Source organism: Salminus brasiliensis, chromosome 2 (assembly GCF_030463535.1).
Source record: "Salminus brasiliensis chromosome 2, fSalBra1.hap2, whole genome shotgun sequence".
NCBI classification, from domain to species: Eukaryota; Metazoa; Chordata; class Actinopteri; order Characiformes; family Bryconidae; genus Salminus; species Salminus brasiliensis.
Genome location: NC_132879.1, coordinates 41,396,276 through 41,422,240, shown reverse-complemented (window position 1 = coordinate 41,422,240; position 25,965 = coordinate 41,396,276). Strand labels below are relative to the sequence as shown.

The 25,965-nt window shown below is 39.2% G+C and overlaps 1 protein-coding gene across 2 annotated transcripts in view; it reads right to left on the bottom strand.

Annotated features, from left to right (window-relative positions):
* Positions 1-14,880, bottom strand: part of LOC140549291 (glutamate receptor ionotropic, kainate 2-like) — a 54,061-nt gene extending 39,181 nt beyond the window's left edge. For both annotated transcript variants that reach the window (XM_072672782.1, XM_072672783.1), the window contains exon 1: positions 14,366-14,880. In XM_072672782.1, the coding sequence (XP_072528883.1) occupies positions 14,366-14,483 (118 nt within the window). In that variant the 5' untranslated portion in view covers positions 14,484-14,880. The remainder of the gene's footprint in view (positions 1-14,365) is intronic.
* Between the last annotated feature and the right edge of the window lie 11,085 nt (positions 14,881-25,965).

Genomic DNA, 25,965 nt, shown 5'->3' with positions numbered 1-25,965 from the left:
TAAAGACTGTGAGTCTTAGCCTGGTCTAACAAAACTCTTTTCTGAATTTCTAATTTCTGCTGAGGCACACAGATGGTAGGGTAACACCTACTGTTTGGCACCAACAGCATGAATCTATAGACACAACCTGCTATATGGCAGTGGGCCAGACAGACAACTACCAATCTACCAATCTTATCTAAGAGCCTGGTGTTAACATGCATTTTTCGTGATCGGATCACATTTGGATTTTAATTGCCCCTATGAAAAGCCAGGTATAAACCCGCCTGGAAACATTGAGATCAGATTATGATCCAATCACTCAAACAACATTTGGAAGTGGTCAGAAATGAATCTCATCCACATTTAATACAGGTGTAAAGGAAAAAAACTACAAGATTCTGGCTTCTCTTTCCCACTTGCTCTCTGTATCTCCCTCTCCCTGTGTTTATGTGCGTGTGTGTGCACATGCTTACATTTGTGCTAATACACCAATAGGGGAGAGCATTATTTTAGAGTTAGTCCCCTTGCGGTTTAAATAGTCATATTTACTTTACATTTTTGATAGAGCTGTTACGAAAACCATTTATTATTCCACTGTGTTGTAGAACCCACACAGTTCCTCTATACTGTTCACATACTGTTCACCACTATACTGTCTCCCAAAGCCAGACAACCATGATGAGAAACTGTTGTTTACAGGAGGTGAAACAGAACGTATGTGTTCACACAGGAAATCGGATTTCATCTGATCACAACTGTAAACAAAATCTGGTCAGGGCATATCCAGACACTATCCAGTTTCAAAATGCATGTTTCATAATGCCAGCTATGAACAGGCTCTTAGTAATTTTAAACAGGTTTCATGAAAACAACATGAACAATGTTCTTCAGTGGATATCCTAGTCATCAGGAAAGTCCACAAAAAAAACCTTGGGATGTGATCGAATGGATTTACAGAGATTTACAGCACAAAAGTGCTTCTGAAAAAAAACATTAACTGCGAGACGCATCATCTTTTATAACCCACCTGTATCCACTTTTACTCAGTATGTTGTTATTTTATAACCCACCTATATCCACTTTTTTATAAACATCCAGTTCTATTGAAACATTAAACATTAAAATATTAAACAACCACATTGACCCTCTGTGACGGGCACAGATAGAATTCCACATCTGCATTTATCCCATCCATGCAGTGAACACACACATACACACCAGTGAAGCACACACAATGCACAGTGAGCACACATGCCCGGAGCGGTGGGCATCCATTGCTCGCGCGGCAGGAGAGCAAAGAGGGTGAAGGGCCTTGTTCAAGGGCCCAACAGCGGCAGCTTGCCAAGCCCGGATATCGAACCCACAACCCTGTCATCAATAGGCCGGAGCTCTAACCACTGAGCCCCCATTCAGCACACTGTTCTTTTACAACCCACCTGTATCCACTTTTATTCAGTATGCTGTTCTTTTATAACCCACCTGTATTCACTTTTATTCAGTACATTGTTCTTTCATAACCCACCTGTATCCACTTTTATTCAGTACACTGTTCTTATATAGCCCACCTGTATCCACTTGTACTCAGTACACTGTTTTTTACAACCCACCTGTATTCACTTTTATTCAGTACACTGTTCTTTTGTAACCTACCTGTATACACATTTCCTCAGAATGCTGTTCTTTTATAATCCATCTGTATACACTTGCACTCAGTTCACTGTTCTTTTATAACCCACCTGTATACACTTGCACTCATTTCACTGTTCTTTTATAGCCCACCTGTATCCACTTTTACTCAGTATGCTGTTCTTTTGTAAACCATCTGTATCCACTTTTACTTAGAACACAGTTTTTTTGCACCCCTCTTGTATCTAATTTTATTCAGTACACAGTTCTTTAGTAACCAACTTGTATCCAGTTCTACTTAGTACCCCGTTCTTTTAAAGGCCCACCTGTATTCACTTTTCCTCAAAACGTTGTTCTTTTATAACCCACCTGTTTCCACTTGTTCTCAGTACACTGTTCTTTTATAACCCACTTGTATCCACTTTTATCCAGGACTACAAGACAGAATTTTCCTCCACAAATTAAAGATCCCTCTGAAATAATTTAGCAAGGTTCACATGAAACACTCTCTCTACCATTTAAGCTGATCTCAATACTTTGACGCTGTAGAGTTCCTTTTTATCTAATCACTGTCAGTACTGGTTTCACTAGTGTGTTACTAGGTAAAAAAATAGTCACTGCAGACAGAGGGGATTATTTCTGACCAGAGTCTAGCAGCAGGGACTGGCGTTATGCAGCAAAAGTGGGCTTTCACACAGGCACGTGTTTCAAGCACAGTCATGCGACGCAGAATACTCAGCTTATCCGTTTGCTTACGCAACACTCTATGCAGTTCTTGCTCGTGACAATCTGCAAAGAACATTGCTTACATTTCTGGGTGGAACTCGCACTTGTGAACTTTGGTTCCACATTACATTCATCAATCTGATCACATACTTATTCTCTATGAGAAACCAAATCATGACCCCCCCTACCGTAAGTGTTCAATACAAACATTCGTACCATTATACCGCTTTACACACCATTGCACACCATTTCTGCTTCAGTCCAAACTCTCACTTGTTTGTGCTTGTTTTTAGTTGTGTAGATCTGCTCAGATCTGGGCAGATTTTAGTTTCTTTAGGCAATTTCTTCTTAGTCTGCTGAGGTCATTTCTTTTAGTCCACTCTAGCAGATATGTAATGGATGGTATGGGCTTTATTAATGTATTAATCTAGCTACAGCCAAGCATGCATAATGTTCATTGTGTGTGTGTATGTGTGTGTGTGCATGCATGCGTGTGTGTGTGTGTGAAGAGACTACTCAAACCCTTGGATTTGAAATTAATAAGAGATTTTCCACTGTGTTAGTCATGTATCTCTACAGATATGTGCTCATAAGTACATTCATTGATGCTGTCATCAAAAGCAAAGCATAGTTTCAGCTCTTTATCATCAAAGAATACTCTGTGTCTCTGTCTCTCTCTCTCTTGCTTTCTCTCTCTCTATCTTCTTTCCTGTATTGCAGCAGCTCTCTTGCCATAATCCTCTTTTTCTGCTGCTAAAATTGTTCATCGTTTCTGCTGTATTTAGCTCTCAGCATAAAGGTCATGTCTCTAGAGAGTGAGAAGCTTCACATCTTTCATCCATCTGGAGATGAGTGTCCACAGCACAGTCGCAAAGAAGATTGTCCTATTGAGAAGAAGTAGATAACTATCAGAGATTAACAGGCTCCATCTCTGCATCAGGCCTCAGATGATTTACAAAAAGGACGTGACTATCAAAGAAGGAACTGTTCCTTCCACACAGCTCAGCGATGTGCTGTGAGGGACTGTACAGGAGGAAAGAGGCAAATATTGCTGCTGTTGCAATAAAAATGATTCAACCCTCCTTGCAAATTAGGTTTACTAATAAAATGTCCAAACTTTTAGCAGTTAATAAATCAAGCAAACAAAACCGATTTAAATAGCTCAACACACTTAATATACCAACTGGGATGTGATCGAATGGGAGATTTACAGCTTCTGAAAAAAAACATTAACTGTGAGATGCAATCATGTCAACAGAGTGCCTACTTGTATTATGCTTTTACACTGTTCTTTTATAACCCAACTGTATCCACTTTTACTCAATATGTTGTTATTTTATAACCTACCTGTATCCACTTTTTATAAACATCCAGTTCTATTAAAACATTAAACATTAAAATATTAAACAACCACACTGACCCTTTGTGACGAGCACAGATGGAATTCCGCATCCGCATATATCCCATCCGTGCAGTGAACACACACATACACACCAGTGAAACACACACAGTGCACAGTGAGCACACATGCCTGGAGCAGTGGGCATCCATTGCTCGCACGGCAGGGAGCAAAGAGGGTGAAGGGCCTTGCTCAAGGGCCCAACAGTGGCAGCTTGCCGAGCCCAGATATCAAACCCACAACCCTGTCATCAATAGGCTGGAGCTCTAACCGCTGAGCCCCCATTCAGTACACTGTTCTTTTATAACCAAGCAAACAAAACCGATTTAAATAGCTCAACACACCTAATATACCAACTGCTTTCTCTAAATTCAACACAAAATGACACTTTTAATGACTCCTGCAGTGTTTTATTAGTCAACCCCCTGAACAGAATCTCTCATAATAACACATATTTGCAATTCAGGTGGCAAATCGAGGGCTTCATTTGTTGTATCATTTGTGCTTGAGATAAAACACATCAAATTCCTGGACTGGCTAAGAGTTTGTTGACTGTGATGTTTGATAGCATGTTAGAAATTTGGTCAAGAGAGTTGTTCAGAAAGTCCAAAGAGATCATTGCCTTGCTGAAAAAAGAAAACGCACTGAAAGCACTGAATGTTGCAAAAGATACAGTTGAAAGCATAGTTTACAAGTTCAACATTAAAGGAACACTACCTGGACATAACAAAAGAGGACACTATCACTAGCTTCAGATTCCTGAGGAGGCAGGCAGTCAAAAACCCTCGAGTGACTGCAAAAGACCTTAAGCAAGTTTTGGTGGCAGCAGACACTGAGGTTTCAGTTTTTAACCCACATACTTGGGTTGTCAATTTATAGAGAATTTCTGTAATTTTACAATGTTTTGTGTACACTTAAAAAAAGAAAACTACTTTTAAGCATATTTATTTTCCAAAAGGCTTAAATAATTGAATAATTCTGAAACTGCAGTAGTGATTAAGTGTCATTTTGTGTTAAATCTGGAGAAAGCACTTGTTCTATTAGTTGTGTTAAACTATTTCATTTGGCCTTGTTTGATTGGTTTATTGCAAATGACTGAAGGTTTGTACATTTTCCTAATAAACCTAATTTGCAAATAAATTATTTTTATTGCATCTGTATATTGTGGCTTATTGCTACTAGCACTGTGTACAATGCCTTATGGTGTTTATTATACATATTTATATATAAAAACAGCTGATATCAGTGTAGGAATTTCAGATGTTTCAGTGTTTGTACATTTATTTTAGAATTTAAGATTTATAATTTCAAGGTTTATAATTTCAAATTGGCTTTGAAAAAAGAGAGAGAGTGAGAGAGAGCAGAAACAAAGGAACAGTGAGAGAGTAATATGGGAGAATGGAGGATATGAAGCATGTTCTCTCAGGCTCTTGAGATAATGATTAGCCTTTCAAGATCCCTTTTCCATCATACTGAGAGTTGCCATGGTGAGCATTAGACATGTTTACCAAACAGAAGCTGACAGGTGTGTGCGTGTGTGTGTGCGTGCAGCAATTTCAATTGCTGTACTAATACTAAAAAAAGATTTATGTGTGTCAGAGTGCATAGTAACAGTACTTTATAATGTTTAATGGTCACAGTACAGTACTTCTGGGATAAGGGGTGATGATCATCCAACATTGTGTGCTTAATAATGCTCCTGAACACAGCTTCTAATCTGTTGGACAGATTTTTTTACCATAGTGAGGATTCTTCTGCCATCAGCAGCAGGACTAAACTCTTTGTGATTAATAGCGATTAACCAGTGCACTCTTTCTTTTTAATGATTTTCCACACCGTTGATTCTGAGGTTTGACCGATGTCTAATGGTTTTAATCTTGTTTTTGAGCCTTATAATAGCTTCATTGGTTTTCATTAACACAGCTGTGTATTTATAATACAAAAGAGATTGTAAACCGATTTGTTGACCCCTCCCCTGAAATGCAATAATACAATAATCAAATCACTGTAACATAAGATTCATTTTGTATTTTTGGATTTTATTATTTTGTATTTTGTTTAAAATACATGTGCTTTATTTATGTCTTTATTTATTTATTGTCTTGTTTTTGCTATACTTACTGGAGCAGCCAGCAATCAGAATTTTGTACTGTTATACATTTTTATAGATAACAGAATGTCATAAACCACATAATCAGTTGGGATTATTTAACAACTCAAATGTTTTTTGAGACAAGTGTTTAATGATTCAGATAGTTTGTCCTGTTCTAACATGTTAATAAAGCTTTCCTTTCGTATTAGTTATAATAACTTTAGAGCTTCAGTGCAGAAAAGTAAGGAAGCAGATGTTGATCACAAAATACATTTTGGATTAATTACTTTTATTGGCATTAAATTTCATTTTTTTACTCGGCTACTGAATTCTTTTACTTGGCTACTGCGATTAAAATAATAAAATAGTTGTCAGTCATTCCAACACATTCTGTTTTTAGTTTCTCTTCCTGTGTGATCAGAATGTCATTTTTGTCCTTTTTAGTGATATTTTATGCACTTCTTGGGCAGTGTGAGGACTTCTAATAAATTACATTTTAAGAACGCTTTTAATCATACATTTCTGAACCATAAATCTCACAGGAAGGACCTTGGACTTTGAGCATGACCTACTGAATTCATGCATCTCTCTCTCCCTCTCTCTGTCTCTCTTTCCCTCAACCCTTCCCTCTAGCCGTTGTGTGTGATGCATGCTAATGCCTAACACGTCTCGGCTTGGTTACCTCAAAGCTGTTGTGAGCGGCTTCACTGTGGCTCCATGTTTCTCCATGTTAATACTGAATGGCCAATATGTGAGGCAATATTGGCTCTGTTTAAACAGCAGAAAACAGATTCACAACTAAATTACTTATTTCATTTTGTTGGAGAAAATAAGCGAAAAAAAGCAGTTGTGGATCAGGCTCCAATATTAAGAATATCTACAATCGCATAAGATCGCATCACAGGTGTGATTCTATACAAATCTGCAGCCTGAAACCAGATTTGGCTGCTCCAGCTTTATCAAATGTTTTGCTTCACCTTTGCAAAAAAACAAAAAAAAACAAAGATGTGGTATACGGTATTACCAGGGCCGGAGGCTGTAAATTGCACCAGTACGCAAATGGTTCTACATTTAGGTGGCTTCTGACCCACCTCTGACCCACCTCAACCAAGTCTTATTTTGCAACTGAAAAATGATCAAATATAAAGCTCTGTTTGCTCACAGAGTGAAAAACAAAGTGGACAAGCGCAATTTAATATTTTCTTGAAATGTTTGAAGTTTTTTTTCCTCCATGGTTTTAGACCTGTGGCCCACTCGCTAAGCTAGGCTTCAGTTTAGCTGTTTGACTAACTGCTAAGCTACCAACACAAGCGTTGAGAATGCAAACTTGTGTCTTGGAGCGACTGGTCATGGGAGCCATGTTTAGACTAGTCAGCTAGCACTATCTTGCTATATTTTTCCAGTATGGCAGTTATCAGAATACCAATCCATGAATGAAATCCATGAATCAAAATTAAAATTCAGAAATCCAAATTATTTAGCACATCTCTACTATTGCTCTGATATTTTGATTTTTCTCTACATCACTTGCAGTTTGCAACAATAAAAAACTACAGTTGCCAGGAATTTTATATGGTTGCCAGCAAATGAATCATTTATTTTTATATCACCCTTTTTCAGTGGATTCATTGGAGGGCAGCTTGATCCCACAGATAATAAAATAAATACATTCTCTGTTACATCTGCTAGTAGAATAATCTTTTAAAACATCAGGGAAGGCACACTGTTACAAGTATGATGTTTTTTGGAGGTTCTTCTGTTTGGAACTATGGAAGAACCTCTTAAGGTGCATTGAAAAACCTTCAAGGAACCCATTTTTTCTAAAAACCTTTTACTGAAGGTTCCTTAAGGCACCCTAAACACAAATTAAAGAACTTTCAAATGTTTCTCAAGGATTGTATGCTTTTAATAGCGTATTCTATCACTGCTAATTATATAAGTGATGAGGTAATATTATTAATCTACTAACTGTTTTGATGATTACATATCAAGGAATCAGAGTTTTTAAAGTGACCAAACAATACAATTGTTCGCCTGTGGGGTTCCAAACGAAAACAGAAAACTACTTCAGGCATGTTGCTGAAATAGCTTTTACAAATACATTTTAAGTGAAAATCAACACAGTCAGCTGAAACCTAAGTGGCCCACTGGGAAAATTCCTGTTTTTTCTGATTTGCCACCAAGGCATTTTGGATGACTCTTCACACTCAGCAACAGCTCATCTCAGGAACACCCTGCTGGGATGCCTAAGGAAGCATACTGAGCAGCCAGAGCAAAGCCAGCAGTATTCAAGCAGTAAAAGAAAACCTGCACTAACACACATGTGCTATGTAATTCGTTACTCTGGCATTGGAGTCAGATGCAAGGCACAGGCTAACTTGTGTAAAACAACCTGAACAGCAATCAATTAAAGAAAATCAATTAAAGAATTCACAGAACCACAAAAAAAACATAAGAGCAATGCATAGACATTTCATACATTAAGCAACAGTGTTAGCTACTTTTAATCTGGTCAGTGTTGTTGTACTGTACAAATACAGACATGAAATTAAGCAGGGCGCTGTAGGGTCCTGTAATTCATTCTGAATGTTATGCTTTCACATAACAGACATCCCACCTCTCAATGCAACTCGCAGGATTCTCCCACATTTTGACAGTGGCTCTCCTGAATCCTGGATGTCCTGAAATGACATACAATATCCCAGGAATATGAATTGTGAATATCAGGCTTGCTTGTACACTTTTTGGGAGCAAGCGAATGTGACGGAGCGAGAAATTGACACAGAGAGCATCCCGATTGGTCTCTCTTTTTGCTCAGTGTTCTCTGTGGCAGGATTTACAGTTGAACACTCATTCATTGTGCATCAGTTCAGTTCAGTGTCCTGCAGCTCCATAGCAGAGTGTTCGAAATAAGGAAATAAAGAACTACCCCTGCCTATAGGGTCAAAAATAATGACACTGTTGCTGTTCTGTTTACAACAGTGACTTTTTCTGTTGCCCCTGGGGGTTAAATGACTGTGAAAGACAACTGCTGTCAATCTTTTATTAGAATAGCTAATGTTATATACTAACTAGCCAGCTGTGTTGCTCCACTAATGTCTTTATTGATAAATGTGATGAAATCCCAATATATAGTAATATAGTACATATTTATAGTACATATTTTCAGTATAGCTACCCAATGTGGTTTACAGATTACACAAAATGACACAAAAGTATAACACATGTATTTCTGTGTGTGTGTGTGTGGGTTTGCTTAGTGCTGCATCTCTGCAATTTGTAGGGTGGTATGTCTCACATGATCGCTTGTGTAAAACAACTACATGAAAACATTTTGGAAGCTCTTAGCAGTGTTACAGATACAGAGCACTGTACATCTTGTGGTGCGAACATACAAGTGTATGGGGGCTTAACAATCTACCAAAAAGAAGCTAAGCTGAGTCAGGCTTTCAACTGAAAGAAGCAAGGTGTGTGAAGGATGAGTAATGTGCTGTCACTAGTGTGCACGCACATACGTTCTGGGATTTTATTCCATTATTCCAGACTCAGCTTTCTGTGATGCTGATATAACGCCCTGTCAGGCTTGTTCAATCCATGTGGCTTGAAGGAGCTTTTTTCATAGATAAGAAAGAAATGATATGTAAGCAAATTTATCTCTACTTTCCATCAGTTTACAGTGTCCATGATTGTAAAGCGGTGTGGTTTTGCAAGGTGTCAAGCTTTCACAGTCATTCTAGAGTGAATGACCTTCTATAATTTGCTGAGTCTGGAGCTTTCTCAGATTAGTCCTGTTCGAATCCACCTCATGGTAATGGAATCACAAACCTGCTGCTGGAGAAAAGGGTCATTCGGTGTGTTGCTAATTGTTTATTGAGTGTCACGTCTGCAGTGAAATGCTGACATCTCTGCCCTGGTAGTCTCACGAGCTGTACTTCTTCCTATCATCAGACTACCATTTTCTTTCCTCCAATGGCTATTTGTGATAGCCAATTACTCAACCCACTCGGTAGTACTCTCCCCCTATCACATGTAATGCTCTTAACACTGACACATGTGTAATTATCTACAGCCTCTTATCAACTGCTGACTGTGCAGCATCACCGGGCCACCAACATGCAATGGTACCTAGCTGTGATGCATCAGCTAGTAGATGCCCCTGCCGGCCAGCATTACACTAAAGTCATGTGAAGAGAGAGATCAAGCCATCTACACACCGGGAGTAAGCAAGACCAATTGTGCTCTCTTGAGCTCTGGCTGCTGATGGCAGGCAGCATGACCAATTGTGCTCTCCATCCTACATTATCCTCGGGTCATAGTGGCAGCACCTTAGTCCGCTGGACCACTTGGAGCCCATCAGAGTACCATATTGTTGACTACCAAACAAAACAAGCAGTCACAGCCCACTTAGGGTTTGGGTGTGATGTATATAATGTGGTGTTATATTCCACTGATATATCTCACTCTAAAAAGGGAATTCTTCATCAAGGTGTCCAGTGCAGGCAGATGTTCGCTTTTCATGACTAAATTGTAGCTTGAAAAGCAATACTTCAGAAGTGCATATTAACTCTTAGCACAGAAAGACTTATTACACACTAAGGCGTATTATCAAGTAACTACAGGTCAGATTAATGCATAATAGATACCAGATATCTGTTATCTGTATACATGTGGGTGGAACATCTAAGGCTGAGATTAGCTTGGGAAAATTACATAAATGCAGTGGCATGCAGACAATTTCGTACAAAAATGATCTTATCTTTCTCAAATACTTTTATCATTATTTAGAAAAAATAGGTTGCTAGGTTGTGCCCCACTTCCTCTTAGTCACTCTTCTGTGAGAATGATGTCTAAGCAATCTATTCTTCTATTGGAGATGAAATGGTGCAGATAATGAGAGCAGTCAGATAGGAGGGTGAACGGCTTGCAAAGTGATTATTTACAAATATCTCTGCAAGGAGAGCACACAAGCTCACACGCTAACCATACAGCAAAAACCAAAAAAGGTGGAAAAGCGAATTCAGACAGTGGTGCTTGTGGCTTGACTTTGTTCTGGGACAGAGAAGTCAAAGTTCTGGCCCTGAGAGTATAGGTTATTTCCTTCTGCTTGCTCATACTGTCTAGCTCCTCATCAGCAGTGCACTGAATGGCTAGGAGCTGCACAGTCTCCACAAATAAGCCTCAGAAGAACAATTCCCATGGTAAAGAACCGCTGCAAGGGAATGTCTCCTCCTCACAAACAAGTAAATGAGACCAAAAACAAAAGCTTTAATTTGTTTGTTTGCTCTGATGTTGTCATGCCTAGCCCCCTTCACAGCTTACTGATATACAAATCAACAATTTTAGCAATGCTGTGCAGCATATAGTTTGAACTAGCATATATGAATACTCCTATGAAAATGTCACAGCTTAGTCCCATAATTTAGATTAGCTTCCATGCATGATCTTTCACATAGTTTCACAACTTCCTCTTTCTTCAAAACAGTGAATTGATAAATTAAGTATTCATCTTGGTTGTCTTAATTTTCAGGTAGGAAATGCTTTACTCTGCAGGGTGTTTTGTTTTTGACAGACTTGCTCTTATTTGTTATTATCTTATTGTTCTTTCTATGTTATTATTTTATGTGTACATTGTTGTCTGTTTTCATGGTATTGCATCGCAGTTGTGAAGTAACAGGTTTCAGAAACACTGTACATATAAAAGGTTTAGTATTATTATTTAGGCTTAAATATATAGCTTTACACTTGCTAGCCTTTTTGTAACCTATCGCTCCTGCGCACATACTTTTAAGTCGGTGCCTAGAGAGCTTGATGATTAGCTGATGAGTTGAAACAACTGTGCAATATGTCTATATGTCAAACTGCAATACATCCAGGTCATCTGGAGTTTACTGGAGCTCTGTGAAGAGTGTGTCCCAAATACAGTCCTGTGGTTATCAGGTATCAGGTCTTTTCTGAGCTATTTAGATATGTTAGAATAGACAAAACACAACAATGGTGAGGGCAGATGGGCCACCAGGGCCAGAGGTAAGAAACTTTGCTCCTGGTGATTGTAATTGTTACTGTAAATTTGTTTGTAAAAAAGTGTTATTTGAAGCTATGCCTTTAAATTAGCCCATTTGGTTCTCATAAGAACCTTTCTTCTTTTTTTCTTCCTTAAAGAATTTTTTTTTAATTAGATGTGTGAGCATGGAGAACATTTTTAACACTTTAAATAACCTCCACACAACATAAAGTTTCTGTTCCAATAAAATTTATTTGACAATATAGTTCTTTAAAGCCAGGCCAGGGTGGACAAATTAAGTACTTAAGTGAAAGTGTGGCAACTGTCAAAATCTGTTTTAACAATGCTTTTAACAGTGTGACAACATTAAACATTGTTAAACTCACTGTTCCTTTTCCAGTACTTGGTTATGTATCCCCTTGCTTTAATAACTGTCAGGCAATGATTACACTAGTCTCAAGTCTCTCTCCAGTTTAGCCCACTCCTCTACTAACTTTATGTTCAATTAGAATGGTGGATCCTGGTACATGGTGGAGAACAGGGACACTTGAATGACATGCAAAATCACCAGATCTCAATTTCAACAAATTCACACAAACTTCAGCTAATGTGCATGTAGTTAATGAGAAAGAAAGGACTTAAATGGACAGGAACTGAAGAGACTGGTGAGTGACACTAAGGCAAGAGGACACATAACTAGGCATTAGAACCAAAATGATGCTTGGAAAGTATTTTTTATTGCAGGAATACAGGTTTGGTTGGTCGTTCTCATGGTCTTTTTTCATTGAGAGTTACTTTGTAATTTAAAAGTTTAAAAAATATAAGGAGTAATATGGCTTTTGTTTTGTTTGTACACATGACAACTTCAGTGAATAAAATATAAATGTTCCAATATAATGCTTAAATATGGTGGCAACATAATTTTTAAGAGATCTGCATATTCCAATTATTGTGATTTTAAAAAGGTAATATATAAATAATAATCATAAAGAACTGTTACATATGAAAAGACATTTTGTTTTGGGATTTTTGGGAACTACCAACATGTACCTTATTTTAAATCAATGAAACATCAATGTGTATCAGCTTTCTGTGAGGTAGCTTTTTGAGACTTCAGATATCTGGTTCCCATCACCACCACTGTGAACAATTCTGGATTTGTAAGTTTAGTGTATTTTACAGCCAATTAGTGCCCTTATCTGCATCGTCATCATTTAATTGAGCTGCAATTGCAAAAAGCCTGTGGAATTCCCCTTTGGTATTCCCACTTCTGAAACCAAGAACCATTTAGGAGCCTCTGTGTTAAAGACGGTAGGCCCTGCCACGCTTTTCTGCTCCGCCTAAACTGAGCCGCTGTCCGCGGTGCTGAAACTGACGGCCTCTAGTTGCAAACAGAAATATAATCAACGCAGAATCAACGGAGGAGGGCATAAATACGGTTTGGCTCCACAGCCAGGAGGGACTACCTCTCGTGAATCACTGCAGCGCGTCTGATTTGTAGTACACAAGTCGTCTGTTCGTCTCCCGAGTGCACATGAAAAGGAAATCGGTGTAGCACGGAAGCGAGGGCGACCGACTGCATGCGTGCACCCCCCCCCCCCCCCACACACACACACACACACACACCACCACCTCAATCCCCACCCCCAGGCTCCACAGCGGCAATGTGCACACGCGCTTTGACTCTCAAACAGGGCATTCAGACCCCTCGTACCCCCTTCGTGTTGACGCCGATGGATGACAGCGGTCACTAAGCATCTCGCTCACACTCGGCTGCCACGTTCTAATGACCGGGGCAGTGGTGCAACTCACAGTCATACATCAGCTAGGGGGTCGTCGCCCAGCGGCTTTGCATAACATTGTTTGGGTGAATTATGAACGGTCGGCAGTTGGAGCCTTTGTCTAAAGGCAAATATTGTGTACTCGGTGTTATAGTTCCCACTCAGCAACAGTACTGACGAGCATGCAGCTAGATCACTTTTTGTAGCTAGGTTTTGAGAGAGAGAGAGAGAGAGAGAGAGAGAGAGAGAGAGAGAGAGAGAGATGGAGAGAGAGAGTATCTCCCAGGGCTTGTTAGATCTGTGTCACAAGCCTCCAGGGGCAAGTAATTCGTTTTAACGCTAGTGTTTGATAGATCTCCGATCATGTCGGGCCTCGTGGGGTTCTGTATTCAAATACAGATTAGGAATAATAGCTTACCTCCAGACAATAAAGCTGGTGTTAGACACAAGCTGTTTATAAACCAGCCCTTGAGACGATCTGATCTGATCTTGCCATACACACACGGGCTGCTAAAGTAAGTAGGCTAAATTCATTGCCATGTTCAGACGCAAGCACTAGGTTGCACAAATGCATTCTCTGAAAAGCCATGTCATGTTTTTGGGGCTATTCTGAAACCAAAGGAAGGTCTTTTCAGTCTTTAGGCTCTTGAATATTCACTGGTGAACTTACTACAGGGGATCGAATGCAGGACACACACGAAAGGCAACCAAACGCACATCCAAGCAAAATGTAAGCAATAGCAACAAATGTCTCCTACCGAATCTTAAAACGTGAGGCATCCCGAGAGACCAGCCTAGGAGCAGCATAAAAGGCAGCAGCAGCCACGGCGAGGAGCCCGGCATCGGTCCCACTAACCGTGGAGGACTTCTGCTCATCTTGCTCGCCTGCCCTAAGCGAGCCGCGCGCGTTCGTGACTCCGAATCGTCCACGAGCGCTTCGTCAGGGTCGAAGGGGAAGCATCACGGCATGGTCAACTTCTTCTCAACACCGAAAACATCAGTGCTCGACCCCCCTCCCCACCCCGCTGTTCGTGTCTCCAGCGTCTTTACTGCGCCAAGGAACCCCTCTCCTGCTCAGGAGCTGCAAGGGCCATCCATCGCTGACGGAGGAGGAGATCCGGTAACGTGTACTGCAAACGAGAAAGAGGAAGAGGAGGAAGAAAAAAGGGAGGGGGGCGCGAGAGGACGAACGGTCGGCGGAGAACCGCGAGAACCGCGAGCTCAGTGTAAACGTGGAGCCCGTTACTGCTGCACTGCTGCACCGCTACTGACGTCGAGCCAAGGTGAGTGGGAGCGCGCGCGCAAAGAGGAACGGAGGATGAGACTGGTGAGAGAGAGAGGGGGGGGGGGGGGGTGCGAGAGTGAAGGAGAATAAAAGTATGAAGGGAAAGAGAAAGAATAGATTAGAAGGAATACAGAGAAAGAGATGGGGAGTGGAGGAAGAGGAAAAAACAATGGGGAAAGGGAGAGAGAAAGGGAGAGAGACAGAATGGGAGAACGAGACTATGGAAAGAGAGAAAACGGGAGGAAAAAAATGAAGGAAGTGGAGGGAGAAGAAGAGAAGAGAGAATGTGTAGACAGAATAGGAGATAATATATAGAAGGAATGTGAGAGGGTGTGTGAGAGAGAGAAAGAGAGAGGGGGCGAGAGTGAAGGAGAATAAAACTTCATTATGATTTAGTGTGATAGTTGTTCTACCGATTTATTCTTCTGATTTCTGATCCATAGAGCAGGATTCATTTATTCCCTACATTTAATGACCTAGCAGCTTCACAGAGCACTGGGTCCAAACCTCTTTATAGGAAGGTGAAGGCAACAGTGACAAGGAAGAACTTCCTCACACTGAAAGGAAGAAACCTTGTGAAAAAGCAAAGTTTAAAAGGTGAACCCATTCTCCACCAGATAGAATAAAAAATAACAGAACAACAAGAATAACTGCACAGAAAGAGTAAGATGATGAAGTGTATTGCTAATGTGACAGCAAAACATGTGTTTTAAAAATGTGAATGAGTGTAGGGCACATGCTCAGGCAAAGTCCATGCTGGCAAAGCAGTCAAAGGCACAGATATGTAGTACTTAGAGTGGTGTGAATGAATCAATGGGTAGTAGAGATCTGGGTTGGGCAGCACTGAGACAGAACTGTAGGAACAAGGGATCTTAATACATGGGAAAGAGATAGGAAAGAAAAACAAAGGGGGTAGGGGAATTCTGGAAAATATTAGCAAGTTTACACAGCAGGAAAGCCTGAACCATGGGGTAGGAAGGCAGCAGCATCCAACCAGGAATGGACTAACACTGGCATGAGCAGACAACAGGGGCCAGCTCAAATTTCATCCATCTGAATATGTTCACCTAACAGGAAAGTGAAGGACTGTTATTCAGAACCTACACTGTGAAACATTTTGCAGAATTGTACAATATTTAACACCATTTATTAAACAGTAAAATACTTTATTCAGCATTTTATTGTGAACTAAACCTATCCTTAGATATCTGCTGTAACAACACAGCAGAGTACTGTAAAGCTGATGAAGAACAGTGTCATAGAGCACTATGGGATATGACAACTGAGACTCCATCATTGTGAGCAGAGCTGTGGGAGGGATGGATTGTTGGAGGCAATATTTTAGTTACTTTAACCATAACAACTAGGCACAGGAAGCAGAGTTAGTATCCAATTAATTAGTTACTTAATGTTTCTCACAATGCTTACAAAGGTTTGTAAAGCTATATTACTTTAAAAAGCACCAACTAAGAGAAGCTGCATAAGTTGTAGTAGCACTGCTGTTGGCAGGCTGTATGTTCTGTTTCTTTTTTTTACAGTGTAAAGACAGCATACATTTGTCAAACTGCAAGAGGCACAAAATCAGCTGAGGTTGTTATAGGAAAGACCACATGGTCACAGATTTAGTTAAACTTAAACTCAGATCAGAGCCATATAGAGACAGAAAGAGGGTCACGCCAACTCTGTTCACTCTTATGGGTCACTTTTTTACAGCAGATCATGGAGCCTTTCAATAGTTCCCGGAAGTTAGCAGCAAATCCGAGCAGTGCAGCCGAGCAGAGCAGAATAGAGTATTTATGATACATTTTTAAAAGGTAAGACGCTTAAAATATCAGATGGAACATCAGCAATATTATCTGAATCAAATTAACATGTGTATTAAAGCATGTTCGTGGAGTATCCCCCATTAAATTAGTAGATGTTAATAGATAACAGGTTGGACTAGGATACAGAATAATAGCAAGTAAGCAACTCATGACATTATCCATCAACATCAACCTATTCATTGTAAATTTTATTGTGATATTTATATTTAAATATAATAGTGTATGATTCAAGATTTTATGACGTTTTATGATGTAATTCAATTATGTATATGGATTTTGAGTGCATATTTCTAACCAGAAAACAGAAAGGTAATTTATGAATTAAGCTTTTCCATTTCTCTTGATTGACATCTGTCTATGGTGTCTATGTTATGTTGAAGCTCAGTTGATTTTGGACTGATGGCAATTTAAGTAAGATATAACTTAAAAAAAAAGATTTTAAATAGTTTTTGGAATGTTAAAGTAAAACTAAATTATACTAGGCCAAATGGGAAATTATACTATAGAAATAATATGCTATGGTGCTATATTGCTGCATTTTATTTGTTATACTTATAAGTAATCTTGTTAGTTTTTTAAAGTTTTAGGGTGAAAACCAATTACATTACAGGTCAGAAGTTCTGCATGGTGATGACTGATAATGTTATAGGCCAGGAGCGATGTGGTCCAATGATGTTAGAGGTGGAGGAACAGTGATGTTGAGTGGTAGGTGGAGAACTTCATACTTTGTTAACCTTTAGCAGCAAGAGCAGTTGATGATCACAACTAATGATGCTCCATAACTTATGTTGGGTAGCAAAGACATCATCTCTTTTCCAAGGCAGTTTCCTGTATAAGCCTATTGAAATGTGTCTTTTTCTTCCTCTCTTACTCTCTCTTTCAGTACAAGAACCACAGAGAGATTCAGTGAACCCAAAGACTCCCTGCAATGAGACCACACTTTCAACCTGTTCCTTGAGTCTCAGCTTCTTGTTTTTTGCAAGTCTTTCTCCGTTTCTTACTTTTAATAAACCAAACATTAAGCTTCCCAGTGGTGTAGTCTAAATATGATTACCTTAAAATTATAATTAGCTCAAAATTACCATTTTGTGATTTACATGATAAAATGTGTTTACTGTAGAATTCACCCACCGCTACATTTTTCACCATGATGCTTATAGAGCTACAGTTACATACTGTATTCAGGTTCTACAGTAAGAATTTGTTCATTAAACAATAGAAGTGATGTGAAAACTACTGAAAAAGAAATTTGTGTCAGTGTAGGACTTTATTCCTTTATTTGCAATTTATATCCAAATTGTTACCTATGGTGTGCTGCATGGTGTCAGTGTTTGCATATTTACTCACTGTTGGTCTGTGGGTTAGAGCATGTAACTTCACACATTAAAAGCACAAGAGTTGAGCTACTATGTCACTTTACATCGTCCCATCGTGCCACAGAGAATCCTTAAGCTGGATTTGCATGGTATAGTGGGAACTGTAGTGGTTTCGGAATATTGTTTGTCCCCTCTGCCCTTCTTCCTCCTTTCCATTTTCTTTGCTGCGTCTAGAGAGAGTAACTCTTATTTCAACTCATAAAGTCATTGTGGATTGGACGAGGACAATGTCTGGGTTTTGTGTGTGTGAATGCGTGGAAACACATTGATCATGCTAGAATATACAATTATCACACTATAGGCTGTATTAACCTCAGTGGGTCAATATGATATTAGATAAAATAATTTGTAACTTGCACAACTGTTGGTTCAAATTAAATGAAAAGAAACCTGGGTTAGTGTTTTTTTCCCCACTTTGCCGTACTGAACATTGAGGTCTAAGCCATGCTTGCAAAACATAATAGATTCAACCCCATGCTTCACAGTTGCTTCAGTTGTCAGATTTTTACACAGTTGCTTAGAGAAATTCATGTTTGATAGATAACATCAAAATATGTAGATATGCATCAAAATGTCTGATGTTTTTTTTCTTCAGTTTAATTAAGCTCGAATGTTATTAATATAATAACTTTATTTAGATGGTGTAAAAACTCAACAAAGTAAATGTTTCGTAGAAAGAACTTTATGTATGATCCTGATTATAGCAAAGCTGAACACAGGGCAAGTCTTCCTCCCAGTTCACAAACCAGTCAGTATGTAAACCGCTTACACATCATATTTATATTCAACTTTTTTTAGGTCATAAATACAAAAAATATTTAAGAACATGTTCTTTGAAGAAGGTCTTTTGGATTTTGGATTTAGAGCAGGCAATGTAATAGATTATTTTCATGAGCTTAAGATAAGAGTATAATAAGATAATAAGAAATGACTACCAACTCTCACTTATTAGTATGAGATGCTGTTATTATATGATCTGCATTACTTCTGAAAACCACACAAACTTTATGAGAACTGGATAGAATCTGATGCAAATGGATGTATGAAGGGGATCAAAATCAGCCACTGCAACATGAAACCCAAAGAAGCTTATTCAAAAATTAAGAGCTGCTGCACCAACCTTAGGTCTAAGCAAAGCCCAAACATGGGGGGCTCACTGCTTGTTTCAAACAACTATAAACCTACATATTTAATTTCTATGCCATCAATAAATAGGTACTAATCACATGCTGCTTTGACATCCTTGAGTTTGTTTTGTATATTTAAATAAGAGTATTTGGGCAAAACCTGTTTCTCTGTAATAGGATATTCCTCTTCCCCTGTAATATGGTTAAAGTTGTCCTGGATACAATTATGTATTAAATAGCATAAATTCTAGAAGTACTGATGACACCCATGATGTGCAAAAGAAATATATAATAACAGTGTAATTATATTTTAAAATTAGCTAGTAGGTTTTACTTACAGTATTAATGAAATTGGAAGATTATTTCATCATTTATCATTGTAGTTTTAGATCTGGATTTTTAAATCATCTGTCCCAAAATTATTGTAATATAACATTCACTATAAAACAGGAAATATCAACACTGCAGTCAGTGTCAGCACTGGCTTTGCACTGGCTTTACACATTTGAACAGATGACGATGCATTTGTTAAAACTTTCCTTCAACTATCAGTATGTCCTCAAAATATATTAAAGGAATTAATGTAGCAATCCAGAATATTTTCTACCTAATTTTCTACCTTATTTCTGTCTATTACATCTAGAACAAAAAACACTGACCCATAATATGTATTGTATTTACATATATTTTATCACATATAAGAGTGTTTTGAGTGTGTTTCTTTTTTTGGTTTGTTTTCACAGAATACAGTAATTGTATTCCCAAATGATGGCCTGTGGTAATCATGCGCATGCATATTCATGTTCATGTGAGAATTCTTTTATAGAGCTTTTTATATTTATGTATGCTTTTTCAGCATTCCATAGTACCCAACAAACAAAGAAAGATTGACCAAATGCGTTTATTAGTTTGCATTAAGTAAGTAATGCTTATTGATTAACCAAATTAAACCTCTAAATAAACATCAGGCTCCTAGTCTTTTACTTCAGTCATGACAGGGTACAGGTACAGTTTTATATTTTATTTTTCATATTATCTTTAATAGTAGCCAATTAAGTTTGATTTCTTATTGTTAAGATCAAGAATGAAGAAGATATTAAGTAATAAAAAGTAAAAACAAAAACAAACAAAAAAAGTTTGTCTGTGTGTTTGAACTTTTAATCTGAATAAACAACAAAGTACTGTCACTATAGTGGTCGCAGCAGCCATTATACTATGTTAGTATACTATTTCTGAGAAAATATTGCGGGGGAATAATGTGGGGCAGCTTCATCTTGGATAATCTTGGACATGGTGGATCAGATGGGGATCACTGCCCGTCCACTGCTTTAGCCCCTTCGGATCACCTCTTTGGACGACCAGCCCATGAGGCCAACCCCAATCACACACGTCACGGCTCCTGTTCAGCTAGCTGCCAACTGGCTCCACTCCGAGGAGACGGCCTTCTTGATTCTACCAGTCTCTAACTACGCCGTCATCCTCTGTGTCCCATGGCTCACTAAGGACAACCCCCATGTCTCCTGGCCGGATAGGGAGATGGTGTCCTGGTCTCCTTACTGTTTAGCTCATTGCCTTGGTTCAGCCCCCCTTAGCCCCCCATTGCCCCCAGACTATTATGACTTCCAGGACGTGATCAGTCCCAGGCCACAAAACTACCCTCCATCGCCTGTTTGACTATGCTATTGATTTAGAGGACAATTACACCCTGCCCAAGTCACAGGTCTACCACCTCACCCGTAAGGAAGAACGGGCGATGGAAGAATATTTCATGGAGCCCTGGCCCAAGGTTATATCACACCCTCTAAGTGGGATTCCTCCAGTACCAGGGTTGGGGCTGTCCTCTCCCAACAACATGGAAGGGAGGACAAATTCCATCCCGGAACCCACATCAGGCTAGGTGGTCCCTCTTCTTCTCCCGGTTCAGGCTCTCCATCACTTACCGCCCTGGTTCCTGCAACACTAAAGCGAATGCTCTGTCTTGCATACACCAAGACCTTCCTGCGGTGCGACAAAGAGCAGGCAGACAGGTGGAGAGGGTAGACCCCAACCTTCCAGCCTGGAGACCGCTTGTGGCTATCCATGTGGGATGTAAGGGCTGGGGACCCTCTCCTCAAACTCAAGGCTAATTTTACTGGTCCCTATGTTATCACTAAAGCTAATTTAGAAAACTAAGATCAACGATGTGTGTTAGAAAATCAAGTTGCCCCCCGCATTTGCATGTCCATAATTAATTTCATGTCTCTAGGTTTAAGCCTGTGGTGCCTGTCCCCTTGGACAAGGGACCCCTTGCGGAAGTGCTGGACTCATTATCTGGCTCTCCCCTGGTGCGATCCCTGGACTCCAAGCCCAAATAAGGAGCTTGGGATTGAAGCTTTGCTTCATGTTTTTTGTTAATTGTTTTGTTCATCGTTTCTCCCGAAGCTTTGCTTCGTTGTTTTTTGTTCATTGTTCTTTTCATTGTTTTTTCCAAAGCCTTGCTGCATAGTTTTTTGTTCATCGTTATCCGAAACCTGGCTTCATAGTTTTTCATTCATTGTTTTGGTTTGTTTATTCCCCTGGTTTTGTTTTATGTGTTCCTTGTTTTATTTTGAATACTGCTCAGCTTCCTCCTAGTCCCAGGTGTGTTACTTTGTCTGGTTTTGTTTGTCATGTTCTGAAGTTGCTTTCACATTTTGTCTATATTGACAAAGATGTGATAGATTGCTAGATAGATTGCTGTCACCCTCATTGTGTTTTCCTTTGTGGTTTCTGTTTGCTTTGCCCTGTTGTTCATTAAAGTCTTACATCGTCCATCCCTGCAAGTGTTTCCTTGCTGACCAGGCATGACAAATGCAGTGTAAGTGATAATGTCTCATTCCAATTAGTATTGGTTATTTGCAGAAATAAGTCATACATTTATTTCTAATTTTAAAAACACATTTCAAATTGGAATATTTATGCCACAGTCTTACTTGTTCTTCCTAGGGGCACAGAGCAGTTTGGGGGCTTTAAAACAGTCTTTAAACATGTCCAGGCAGGCTAATGTGTGAATGACTTCCACTGATGTAATAGATGGTGATACACTGTGAATAGCGAGTAGAGCTGAAAGGGGGCTTTGATTTAGACTTGCTTTCACTTGGAAGAATCAACAGAATCTTTGTGCAACTGGAAAAGTGACGGAAGTGTGTGTGTGTCTGTGTGTGTGTGTGTAATGTCAATATCATAATGCTTAATAGCAAAACCCAAATCTAACCTTAATCTTATTCAAAGACAGCCATATACTTCATTGCTATATAGTATGCACATTTATGTCTACATCATTTGAAAATACCAGGTGCTGATGAACACCTAAGTAAAATAAGACCTGATATTTTACACTTGAGGACACTGAGTATGTTCATCTGTTCTGTAATTAAGACATTAAATATCATAAATTTGAGGCCACTAAGTACATTAATGAACACCTGAGGACACTGAGTACACCTGAAGACATTGAGTGTCTTACTATACAGTATCATACACTAAGTATCTAGTACATATGTGGGCATTGAGTGTCCTACTGTACACTTGAGTACATTTAATATGTTTCTGTACACCTGCGGACACTAAGGACACTGACTACTGTACACTTGAGATCACAGAGTATCTTACTGAACACTTCAGGATGCTGAGTAGCTGACCATACCCTTGAGGACACAGAGTATATCTTTGGACACTGAGTCTCTTACCAGACACTTGTGGACATTGAGTATCTTACTGTACACTTGAGAACTACATACTGGAGGACACTGAGCATATTGCATACACTTAAGGACACTGAGTATACCTTGTTACACTGAGTGTCTTACCATACAGCTGAGGACACATCGGAAAACTCACATCCACTGTAAAAAGAGTAGTTCACCATCAGAGACACACACCATCTGTGACATTAACATAATTATGGAAATAAGCTGTGAGAGCATGTTACTGACAGATTGTGCCTTTCCCCAGCAGTTACAGTCTAAACACACACACATACGCCTGCAAGTACACAAATTCATTTATACCCTACTTTCAGCTTTTATAATGAAATTTGTATGGCAATCCATTGCATTACTCTGGATGTTATTTAAATGATTAGTCAAATATAACATTCAAATTATCATTTAAATCAACATTTAGCTTCAGCACAAGTGAACAGTGATGTTGCAGGACACCTAACTCTGTTAGATATGCCCATAGCATACTAAACCTTTTTTTCTTTTAATGTACTCATTTTAAGTAAATGAGTACATTAAGTACTTAAGTAGGCTATGGTCCATCTGTGGGCCGAAGGTATCATTAAAAACTTTTATTACCAAAGAATACCCCCTCTTTGGGTTCTTCAGTGTAAAGACTTGCTACTTTAGGGAGTTAATGTCATATGATTACATATACTTTTCCTTTTGCTGATTATTCTTATTTTGCTCTTGACAGCATTATTAGGTGCACTTGATTGTCTGGAATCAATTGTGTTCTCCTAGCACTTTGTGGTTTCTCTGCAGACTGAGCTTAGCTTTATCAGGCAAATGTTGTGCTCTGTGATGGTCATCCTCCCAATTTCTTCTCTGAACAAATTTGCTGATATTCTGATAAATTCATTGGTCCTTTTGGGCTAAGATGAAACAATTCAATGGATGCCTCTGTTCATTGAAAAGTACTGTTCTTTTGTCTTTCTCAACAGCACAAGCCCAGAGGTGTGGTGATCTGCACTGTCCTTGTGGTAAAACTGGCCTCTGTCTTCATTATACTCATTATGTCTGTAGGGGGTTTTGTTTCTGTATACCCTTATTCTGGAAGCCTGGTTCAACAACATGTACAGATACTGGCAAATGTTAACTGTATAAAGATGTTTATTGATTTAATCTGACTCCATGGCAATACAACTCTATGAGTAATGTTTGAATAACTTCAGACTTCATGTGTACCCAACGAACATTACTGAGAATTAGTATGGTATTACAGTATGTTTTTAATTATAATTCAGAAAAAAAATATACACACTACAATTTCGTAGGCATATACAGTTGCAAAGAAAACAAGTCAACAGCCATTGGATATTGTGTTTATTTTTACTTTCAGCTGTTTGCAATAAACCAATCAAACAAGAACAATTTAAATAACAAAACACAACTAATACAACAACCGGTGTCTCCATATTCAACATAAAATGCCACTTTTAATAACTACTGAAGTCGTTTCACGCCGACCAAATCACTGAAAATGACAGAGGGACCAGAACCAAGACAGTGACGGGGACCGAAACAAACATCGTGACAGGGACTGAACCAAAACCAGAAACAAGGACAGGGACAAGAACAGGAACAGACATCGGGACAAAAATAAAGTTAGGCCCAGGACTGGCAAAAGGCTGAGGTGCAGTCCGAGGGGCCAGTCTGGGCACAGTTCTTGGTACAGGCCGTGATGCACGACCTGAAACGAATGAGACCGTCGGCACTGGAGCAGACACGGCGGGCGCCGCTGGCACTGGAGCAGATGGTCTAGGAGCCGGCACTGAAGCAGACGACCTAGGAGTCGGCACTGGAGCAGACCAGCAGGCACCACTGGCACTGGAGCAGAGTTTTCCATAGCCAATTCAAAGATAATCCTGCAGTTCCCCAACACGTGCACTGTTTGGTCTTGGGTAATCCTGCTTGTGTTGTTACTGTTTGGTGTTTTGTTAGCTGTGTTAGCGCCTTGCCCTTACTTCCCTTGTTGTCCTAGTCTTGTGTTTGCCCTTGTCCCCATGCCTCTTTGGTTTTGTTTTGTTTTGTTATTTATTGCTGTTTAAAGTTTTATTTCTCCCTGTCTGCATTTGAAGCGTTGTTTCATAGTTTTTGTTATACTCCTGTTTTTGTACACCCAAGCCCTGCTTGTAGTTTTAAGTTCTCTTTCTGCCCCTGTTTCCTCCTGAACAAGGCTCAGTAGTTTTTCGTTTATCCTGCCCTGTTTTGTTTATCATGTTTGTCCCTAGTATACCCAAGCTCCTGTCTCTTCCTAGTCCCGAGTTTGTTTTGTTACAGTCCAGCCAGAGTTGTTAAGTTTGTATTGTTTGTTGGTTTTGTCCCTTAGTTGCTGCTGCCTTGGTTAACCCATCTTGTTTGTAAACCCCCATCTTGTGTTACTCTGCCTGTGTCTTCTTGGAAGTCTTGCCTCGTCCATTCCCTGCAATTAACAGTTCCTAGTTTTTTACTGCCACGCCTGACCAGGCATGATGGGTAGTTACTATATTTTCTGTAGCAGTTGTTGTTGTTGTTCTTCTTGTTCTTAAAACAACCTTTCAAAAAGGATTACTATATGCCTAAACATGTAGTAATCTTTATTTTAGAACATGTGCAAATCAGCCAACCAGTCTCCTGATTCAGATGCTCCACCTGCAGGCAAGATAGAAGTTGGTGCAGTTTAGTACTGTACATTCCAGAAGACAGAACTGAGTATTTACAGCACCACTCAGTTTGTGGGGACATATGTGCCATATACCTTCCATTTCTTTTTCCGCCCACTTCTTAGTTATACAAGACAGTATGTAGTTATGCTAATACTGCTTGCCCTAGTCTCATATTAACTGAATAAGACATGTTTTGTTTTTAAGTGTATTCAGTATCACTGTTACTTTGTTTTAAGTAAATAAATGGAACAGAAATCTTGCATGATATTTGGATGAATAATCAGACTGTATTGAATGTATTTTTAGCCATCATGACAAAACATTTCCTTCTTTTACATAGTAAGTAATAGTTTTTT